This window comes from Dermacentor andersoni, chromosome 5 (genome assembly GCF_023375885.2).
Source record: "Dermacentor andersoni chromosome 5, qqDerAnde1_hic_scaffold, whole genome shotgun sequence".
NCBI classification, from domain to species: domain Eukaryota; kingdom Metazoa; phylum Arthropoda; class Arachnida; order Ixodida; family Ixodidae; genus Dermacentor; species Dermacentor andersoni.
In genome coordinates, this window is record NC_092818.1 from 183,978,389 (window position 1) to 183,988,775 (window position 10,387).

The 10,387-nt window shown below is 43.9% G+C and overlaps 1 protein-coding gene across 1 annotated transcript; it reads left to right on the forward strand.

The window, feature by feature from the left end:
• Positions 1 to 1,258: 1,258 nt before the first annotated feature.
• LOC126531716 (8.6 kDa transglutaminase substrate-like) lies at positions 1,259 to 8,968 on the forward strand. Its single transcript, XM_050179399.2, has 4 exons — positions 1,259 to 1,366; positions 3,747 to 3,807; positions 7,036 to 7,159; positions 8,795 to 8,968. Exons 2-4 carry the CDS (start codon positions 3,755 to 3,757, stop codon positions 8,921 to 8,923), a joined length of 306 nt encoding a protein of 101 aa, XP_050035356.1. The 5' UTR covers positions 1,259 to 1,366; positions 3,747 to 3,754; the 3' UTR covers positions 8,924 to 8,968.
• The last annotated feature ends 1,419 nt before the right edge of the window (positions 8,969 to 10,387 follow it).

Genomic DNA, 10,387 nt, shown 5'->3' on the forward strand with positions numbered 1-10,387 from the left:
AACGAGCTATAGAAAGAAGAATGATAGATGTAACGTTAAGGGATAAGAAAAGAGCAGATTGGGTGAGGGAACAAACGCGAGTTAATGACATCTTAGTTGAAATCAAGAAAAAGAAATAGGCATGGGCAGGACATGTAACGAGTAGGGAAGATAACCGATGGTCATTAAGGGTCACGAACTGGATTCTAAGGGAAGGGAGGCGTAGCAGGGGACGGTAGAAAGTTAGGTGGACGGATGAGATTAAGAAGTTTGCAGGGACAACATGGCCACAATTAGTACATGACTGCGGTAGTTGGAGAAGTATGGGGAGGCCTTTGCCTTGCAGTGGGCGTAACAAGGCTGATGATGATGATGATGCCCACGACTTCCCGCGTCTCACAACCGCAGAGTAACACCATCTCTGTTTTCAAGCCACAGAAGACCCCGCCATTATCTCGGAGGACACGAACATCGGGACTCTTTCCATCGTGCAGTGGTGTGAAAATACCTTAGCGAAAATGTTGGTCCTGAAACTTTCTTTAGTTTAATTAGATTATTTGGTGATGCAGCGTTCTCGCGTGATCGCACAACACATGAAATCCCGCAAAAAGGCGGAAGGCACTTGTACATATAATGCATTGCTAAGCATTCCTTCCAAAACATCGATACAGACGCCATAGCTACCTACTTTACCAGCCACAAAGCCATTCACACATTTATCCAGAGATGAGGCAGCTGAAACAGACAGTATAGATAGGCTAGATGTATGAGGAACACTGTTACATCTCTGCATGTACCCAGAGGCGTATTCTAAGAAAGAGTAGTGCGAATGCTAATGTCAAGGTCAGCGAAACCTTCTCGTTATCCATGGGTCCGCCAAGGCATATGACTTGGGTTGGTATATCATGCACGTTAGGGGTGGGCATAAAATTGAATTTGCTTAGCGCGGTCACTGGCCCGGGGATGTGGAATTTGTCTCTCTTTCTCTTCTTTTACAAAACAAACTTGCCGGGGAAGTCGCACCATATGCCTGATGTCGCCGCAGTTTGCTGACAAGGAAAGTTGCGACGTTGCCGATGTAGAAGTAAAAACAACTGGATTATACGAGCGTCGTTGCCAACAAAAGTGCGGGAAAAGAAACACCAGCAAAAGTGCGCAGTCGACGAGGCTTTGGCGGACAGCAATGTGTGCGGCCGCTTGTTTACGACGTCCATCATGAAGAGTCGACGTTTCAGGTTTGGCCGGATTGGAGGGGGAAGGGAATTTGCACGAGCACGTGCCGTCTGGAGCGCGTTTTAGCCTTCTTCGCTCGGCTATAAGACGACGACCAGCGTGAAGTTTTGCACGACAGCGGACGACGAAAGGCTGCTGAGCTGCTTCGACTGAGGTAAGCGAAATCGTCGAAAATTCCTTTTTTTGGAATTTCTGGCATACGAACACACGCGCTTTATTGAAATTTGGATATAGTAGGGCCTAAACTGCTGTTGTATACAGAACCGATTTACTCGATTCACCTCACCGTGACACACTAATTACGTGACCATCGTCATTAAAGCGATCATCAATCATCTGCTCGTGTTTAGTATATATATATATATATATATATATATCAGGAGGAGGCAGGAGATCTATCGGCCATTTGTTATTTGAAGCAATGGTGGCCCAAGGGAGACGTTGTGTTAAACGAAAATTTAGAATTATTCTTTGCCAACAGTTTCGAGAGGAACTCTCTTCGTCAGGGCAGTTTCAAAGTTTGTGTGATGTGAAAACTCGCTGTCTCGGCCGAAAGGCGAAGAATTGTGGCACGCTACCTCAAGCAGAAAGGAAAGGAAGAAAAAAGCTCATCAAGAGTGAAAGTGAGAGAAACAAAGATGATAATATATATATATATATATATATATATATATATATATATATATATATATATATATATATATATATATATATATATATATATATATTCATAAAGACAACTGGCCGCAGGTGGGATACGAAATTACGTCTTTTCATTACGCGTGCGGCGCTCTTACTAATTGAGCTACCGCGGCGCCGTTTTCACATCAACTTTCTGGGGTACTTTTGTTTTTATTACTAGAACTAACCCTGGAAGCGTTAGCCAGCGCCACCACTCACACACCTTGGCGGCTGATGCGGAACATCCCTTCTGCCGCAGGCGCCACGAGGACGTGATCTATATGGGTGACGGCAACTTGTCAATAAACCCACACATGCTACCTGAAGGCATCAATGTTGGCGGATTAGGGACCCTCGTAATGTAATGAACGATAAGGAAGGGAACCGAGGGATACCATTTAAAAAAAAAATGATATCATAAGAAGCCAGCGAACGAAGACTCCAAGGACAATATAAGGGAAATTACTTGTATTTGCTAATTGAGTGAAAGAAGTGACAAACTAATTAGATAAATTAATGACAAATTAATATATATATATATATATATATATATATATATATATATATATATATATATATATACAGTCATTTAAGGACTCGATGAAAAAGAGCAACCATCATTGGTTAACGGCGACAACTCCTCTGTCTGTCTTTATGGGAATAAAAAAAAGACAGAATGCTCAAACAAAAAATTGTGAGAACGAAATAATTCACAGACATTAAGCGTATACAGACAGCTGATGTGTCCTATGAAGTGTGTTACAAGGTTGATGCTTCCGACTACAGTTCAGGAAACGTTTCTCTACTACCACTTTTCAGGTCTGTCTACGATGTTGAAGTCAAATCTCCGTTAACATAGAAACATGCAAACGGGATCACTTGTAGTTTAAATGCAATAACGAATTGTAATTGCTACAAGCAGGCGAGAAAACCACTATAGTTGAGTTAATAAGGCATATAAGCCCCTGTCTATGTAAAAAAGTGGGTGGTTTACATAAAACGAACATTTTAAATGGTGCTGAACGGGTCGTAGTTTGACATACCCGATTCACCTTGTGCAAATGCGGTACTTTCCTAGTGTCGGGCGGTATATTGCGTGGTTCAACAATACACTGACATTAGTACATCGCCACTCCAAACTTCTCGATGTACTATTTACAGAATCATCTACAAGGTTTAGGCAAAATACATTTGAGCCATTCAAAATGAACAGGAACTGGGACACAAGAACATGCGGCCGGAACCAAGGCGATCACCTGCAGAAAAAGGCTCGATATTAGAACTCCAAAAACGCTTGAACGAAGCAGCAGCACTGAAAAATAGGGCTGTTACAAACTTCAAACAAATGCACGCAGATTAAACGTAAGCCCTGATGTATCACAAACGCACTCACGCACGCCGAGTGGGAGACCTTTGTAGTAGGAGTGGCTCTCCGTTCCAGCCCTTATTGCTGGTGAAACGACACGCTTTGCTTTGAGGTTGGGAAATTTTGCAGATGAGCTGGATGTTCTATAGGTCTGATTCCTCTGCGTGCAAGAAAGATTTCCATAAGTTCGCTGGCTGCACACATCTAAAAAGATGGAAGCAGAAATGAGAATGGATGTATGAAGACACGGGCCCACCGAAAGGAGAGAAAGCGAATTATCGGGCTCCAAATATATATATGCCGTGGTAACAACTACACACATGACACTGAGCGCGGAAGTTCTGGCTGTAGCGGCGAAAATCCTTGACTCACAATGTATTCAGTTCACGTCCGCAGAGCCGTCATCAGTGGTATTTCTGTGCCGCAGTGATTTTGTGGACGCGCTGGACGTACTAATGGTCCTCGCTGTATTTGGCGTGTTGCGCAGGAACGAAGATGAGGACCTCGCTCCTTCCCACCCTGTTGGTCGTGCTGGCGGTGGCCGCGTGGTGAGTAGTAGCGACCAGCTGTTGTCACGATGGCGATCCAGCTCCGCCCCTCGATGCACCGTCATATGAGCGCAATGCTAGAAGTCTTCGTAGCTGGCGTATCACTTTTTAGTTCCATTATCGTAATGAGCCTTACGTCTAATACCCCACATAAGTCCAGTGCAGGTCAAGGGGATCTCCAATTACGGCTGCAGGCTATTGCCGCATATTGCTTATCTCTTTACGCTTCATCCATTCCTATGTTGCCGCCGACTGCGTTTGTCCTCCACTGACGTTTGAGCTGTTGCTTTGATACACCCAACCTATTATTCGCTCTAAAGGTTTCATGCGCTGCACAACTATTCGTCGCCATTTTTATCCAAGGATTCATTGATATCTCTTAATCGAAGAAAATCCGCTGCTCGCGGTTGCTCTGTAAAGGGTAATGTCGTTTTCCAAATTCTTAACAATACACCTATCATATTCTTTTTAACCGCTGGTTGCGCTGTATCTAGCAACTTTTCAAGTTTCTTTGCATTCTTCAAGTTTAGGCAATCTAGTGATTTCTCGTAATGTGTAATAAAACAAGTTCAGCGCTAATCGAGTTTTTTTGTTTGTTTGTTTACGCTTGTTGTTTTACAATACTGTGCGTCCCTCCTTGCTTAATGTTTCTTTGTGGAACCTGTAAGGTATCGTAAATATATATTTACAGACGAATACCGTTGTACAATGACTTGTAGCGGCCCACCATCCGCGTTATAACGACGATTAAAATTGCAGTGCGATATTTACTCAGAACAGAATAGAACATAACAAAGCGGTCGTTGTACTACACGGGTCACAGTAATGAAAAAAAAGGACGTGCTTCTACACATTGCCAGTGAGCCTATCAGCGTTGTCCAGGAGTTCCCAAGAAATCCAATCCCTCTAAGTTTTCCAAGGCTTCAAAAGGATCTGAGCCTGAGCTTGTCGGTACTGTTTCATGGTGAAAATGGAGGCCTAGGAAGATGGGGCACGGCGCAAGCATACTGCGCAGTTCTTCTAAATATCATGTGTAAGTCTGTAAATGTACCGAGCACGAATGTATCGAGGAGTCTACATGTACCGAGGAAAAACTGCTTTTATTTTAACATGTAATTTCACCTTCCGGCAGCACTTGCTCTATAGCTGTCCTGAAAGATAATTTGTCGGTATAACTTGGAATTATCCAAACATTTTTTGATCAATCACACATGATGGATACTTGTCACTGGTTGCTTTGGCAACCACGGCAACGACTCCTCGAACGGTTTTCAATCTATGCGATGTTGCGACATATTGGCGCGCTTAAGCACACAAGACGACTACTGCTGGGTAGGAGTAACAGCGCCCTGGCAGGTACGAAACGTCTCTTCCACGCCTGTAATTCTTAAGACTGTTCTATTCTCCCTGCTAAGGCACACGGCATACCAAAAAAAAAAAAAGAAAGAAAGAAATAAGCTGGTCGTGTAATGGTTAGTATATGTGGCTTCTCTGTTAAACGCCCTTTGACTTAATGCGACCATCAAACTATTTTATTGATGTTTATATATAATATGAGACAAAGTTTAGGCCGTCAGGCTCTTCTTTGTTCTCCTGAGCGAGAGCCTCATGACATAGGCCCAAAACCGTGATGATGAGTTCGTACAGATGAGAAGCTGAAGCGCGTGAATAATTCTTGGGCTAATTTTCCCGTGCGCTAGCGGCCTGGCAGACTGCAACTTAGCAAGGAAGAAAACACCGAGCAAAAAGTTTTAGACTTGAAACGCGAATGATTTCCGAGCCCCGGTAATGACGGTCCGAGGAAACCCCGACGGGAGTAACATGATGGTTAACTGCGGTGTTTGTTCATTAATAACGTAGGGCCCAAGGACGCGTGATTCAAACTTCTCACACAATCCGGGTGTACGAATGGGCGTCCAAAGAACTTACTCTCGAGAACGAAAGGAGATGTCTCGACGAGAGATGTCGTAACGTTGCTTGCGATCTAGCTGACGGACTTTTGTGTAGAAGTGAGCACGTTGCCGACATTCATCAAGCCTCGAGACGAACTGTTCGGGTATACTGGTCGAGGTGTTCGCTGAAACATTTAAGAAAGCGGCGTCGATGGTGAATGCCGGCGAGGGGCCGTAAATGACGTAGAAAGGAGAGAGTACCCCGTAGTTCGTTGCACAGCGGTGTTGTGAGCAAACGTCACGAAAGGTAAAAGTTTGTCCCAGTTGTGGTGGGTTGGCCCGATATACATTGATATCATATCTGTTAGTGTGCGATGAAATCGCTCTGTTAAGCCATTTTTTTCAGGGTGGTATGCGGATGTGGTCTTATGAACTGTGCCAGAAGCTCTGAGTACTGGTTCGATCGATGTTGGCATGAAAGTTTTGCCGCGATCGCTCAACAGCACCATGACGCAGCACAATGGCGTCTGGAAAGAAGGCAGCAACCTCTGAGGTCGAAATAGAGCGTAGAGGAGCGGTCTCTGTGTACCGTGTGAGATGGTCGACAGTTGTCACGATCTATCGATGATTTGCTGGCCTTATGGGAAGAGGTCTGACCAGGTCTACCCAAAGGATGGTAAAAAGTGTCACGGGACGTGAGATGGGCTGTAAAAGGCCTGCAGGAGGCGACGTCAGTCGTTTCCGCCGTTGACAGTGAACGCAAGAGGCGACTTGGTCACAAAGGCAGACATGCCTGACCAAAAGAAATGGCTCCTATCGCGGTTGTATGTTTTATGGAAACCCAAGTGGCCAGCGGATGGGTTGCCGTGAAAGGTTTCAGGAACTTGTGTGCTCAGCGAACGCGGAAGAACAGGTACCCAGCATCTCCACCACTTATGAGACAACCTTAGACTCTTCTTCATCCTCCCGAGCGAGAGCGCCACGACACAGACCCAAAACGGTGATGATGAGTAAGTACAAATGAGAAGATGAAGCGTGTGAATAATGCTCACGCTAAATATATCCAGAACACCACAGTGACGGCAACGCCGAAAATTCGCCTGGAGTGTCAATGTAATTACAATCACAAGAATATAAACAAAAACTACAGAGAACTATAAGCAATAGAGGTCGTTGCAGGATGCTTTGAGAAAGTTTGAAACAGAGCAGGGACACCAAGCAAGCTTTGTACAAGATTGCATAGCATTCAGGAAACTTTATTTGTAACTGTTGGAGCAGTATGTGAACCTTTAGGAACCAGAGGAAATCATTGAATCTCGTTTTGTTGATCTTTCAGTATATCTGCCACTAGCCCTCCAAGATGCGATAATGTGAATTGCGCGGAAGCGACATGCCAGCCTGTCGACTGCAAGTGCGGGTCTTACAAGGGCAGTTGCGGCTGCTGCGACTTCTGCTACAAGGTATGTATGTCTACGAGTATTCCTGTCACGCATTTGCTGATTTATCGGCTGCCACACGTTCGTGGAAGAAATAAAATTCTTTCAGATTTATTGACTTATAGGGGGCTTAACGCTTTAAGGCGGCACAAGATATATGAGTGAACGCAGTACGATGGAGCTCCGGGTCAATTTCGACTGCTTTTTTTTTTTTTTTTTTTTAAACGTGCTGTAGAGGCAAAGTATTCGAGAGTTGTTCAATTCCGCCTCAATCCTAATGCGGCCGTCATGGCCGGGAATCATCGGCCGTCAGCAGCAGTAGGCCGTAGCCACTAAGCCAATGCATACATTGTTGCGCTAACAGGAAAATAAAGACTTATGAGAGCAAATAAGAAGCGATATGTCGAGAATTAAACTTAGGAGGGCAAGTAAGTATTCATTGTATTCCTCGCAACAATGTATTCATTAGATCTCAACCAACTCGCCCAGCAACAACTTGTACTCAGCCACTAGGCCAGCGTGCTAAGTATGGATTATATGAGAAAAGCGAATTCCGTGTCTTTTTACAGCAAAGCTGTTAGCCTCTAGCTGGTCGGAATTTCTTGCGGCGCGTCCTCCACCACACACACACACAAAAAGAACCTCCAGCGATTGAAGCAAAAAGTACATACATTCATCGGTACCACGCATTCAACATACAACATACGATTAGTTTCAACAAATAAGAAACACAAAGCAAGCATCCAAACCACACCATTGATGATAAGGCGCTTCTGATAAGAATGCGAAGCACGTAGCCCGCCCATGTTTCCCGTAAAGATTACTGTGGGGCACGTAGTTACGGCAGCTTGTGACGTGGGGAGTGATGCCACTAGCCTTTCATATATCAAATAACCAACCTGTCAACTGATTTCATTGTTGTTGCGGCACCGCTACGGGTAGGCAACGCATGGTTAGGACTCCCAAGAAGTGCTAACCATGAATACGAGGAGCGGCAAAGGAAAAAAAAAATGGGAATACGACCAGCGGCGTCGTCGTGCCAACATTAATTACCATTACTCACATTGCCAGTATTACTATAAATTGCCATTACTACCATTACTTGAAAGCCATAAAGCATTGCATACCCCTCTCAGCAGTTGTAGTGGTGCTTTTCAACAGCTTCGCTGGACAACCACTCTCACAGGGATGAGATGGCGAGTCAATTTATTTTTGTCTCGTGCACTTTGTCGCAATGTTTTCCAGCAGAGTTGCATGCCTTACTTTCACTTTCAATTAATTTTATTATGTAATTTTGAAGTCACAATTACATCGCTATACTTGTAAAGTCTAGCCGATACTTTGACACTAGTGTTGGCAGTGGTCTGATTATTTTGGTACTGTAAACAAACATTTTTGATCGTACCATTATAAAAACAGAGCAGTGAAGAATATTAGAGGATGAGCTTGATTAATAACTATGCCACAAAAAAAATTACAAATGAGCGTCAAAAGCGTACTAAAAGAGACCAGAAGGGGTAATTAGAAGGTCCCTCGAAGAATATCGAAGCTTACTCCAATGCATATCCTGTTCTTGTGCGTCTGTTCGTAGGCATTGCAGAAAACTTCAAATTTTGGTCGGTCATGCATCGTGATTGTAATATTCGTGCCATGTTTCAGTGCCCCGGAGACGTGTGCACTCCGCTATTTCAAGAACGCTGCAGCGATGGTCACACTTGTGAGTTGGACGAGCCCGGCACCATCGCTTTTGGAGGAAAGGGCAAATGCAAGCCACCATCGTCTTCCTAGGATGTAGCTCGGAAAGTAAAAGTAATCCTCGTTTTTTAAAGCGAAGCTTCGTTTGCCTCTTCCTTCACTTATTCGGGTGCTGGCTGCTGTTGTTTCGCCGCGTATACAACAACTTGGCCCACAGGGTATGTGCAACTGATCACGTGCCGCTGGGTATGAGAGCATTCTTGGCCAATCCCCAAGATTGGGTAGGCGCCTGAATAGACAAGCAGAACAAGAGGAAGGAAATGAAGTCGGCGAAATAAAATGGAACAAGTCGGCAATAAAAGTAGCCGAATGTGCAGTAAAAAAAAAGTAAGTGAAGAAAATAGGCCCAGAGCATGTAATGAGCAAAGTGTTGACCCACATAGAAGTGAAAATTGTAAATAATTAAAGCGAAGCCATTTCGGGAAACATCGAAGAATGCATTGCTTGTAACCGATTGCAACATACGCGTGAGATGGACCGTACGTTTTAACGAAAGCAGTGTGCGCTAAATTTACATTGCCAAATCAGGTAATTTTATTTCGCACCTTTGCGTCGGTGAGAACTTTGGTTTCGCCCTTGAATAAGCTTTCATAGAAAGTGCTTCTGTATAATAAAGAACACGTTAAACTGCTGGCACTGTGTTAATTGTTGCTTTTATTGAATAAAAACATATGGCGCAACGGGCGACGCAAGAATCGACATCGTAAGATAGTCGCAAAAATATTTACGTTTAAAGGAGCAGGTAATTGGGCAAGTTCGTTAGGATTTATGGGTGGGGGCAGCGCTGGAGACGAAGACGAATGAAGCGAGACGATAAACACGCACCGTGTTTGCCATCTCGCTTTTTTTCGTCTTCGCCCCTTGCTCTGCAATAATGAAAATAAAATGTGAATAATGGTACTCCTAAAGAAACACATTCATAATACTGGAAAGTACACACAAATTAGAGCGCAACACACTAAAACAATAAAAAGATGCTTGCACAAAAAGTAAGCCATCTGAGAGGCACCGCATATACGGGTACGCAAGTTACCAAAGGTGATGCAGTGGACGCCATGAATATTGTGCCAGTTAGGTTCCAGGTGGGATAAATTTTTTGTGTGTTCTATTTTTTACCCCTTAAGTAATAAGAACAAGCGTTCCGCTTAAAATGATTCTTCATGCATTCGAAGCAAGCTGTGACGAACCCTATAGAAAGGCATATTCCAGAGAGCCTAATGCTTAAGTGTAAATGCATTTTTAACAAACTAGTTAATAATATGTGAAAAAGTACACAAGTGTCCCGTTACCTAACTGCACCTGAAACATGCTGATGTGTGTAATAAATGTCCTACGCCTTCAACATGCAACTGTGCACCTAGATATATTGAGAAATAGCTTAAATAAACGGTTAAACTACCATTTCACATTACAGGACATACAGCCTGTGCTGCAAGCGAAAGTACATTTGTATTGAGCTAAGAGTTCTTCACATGCTTTGCTGTTCTGTCACGGCTA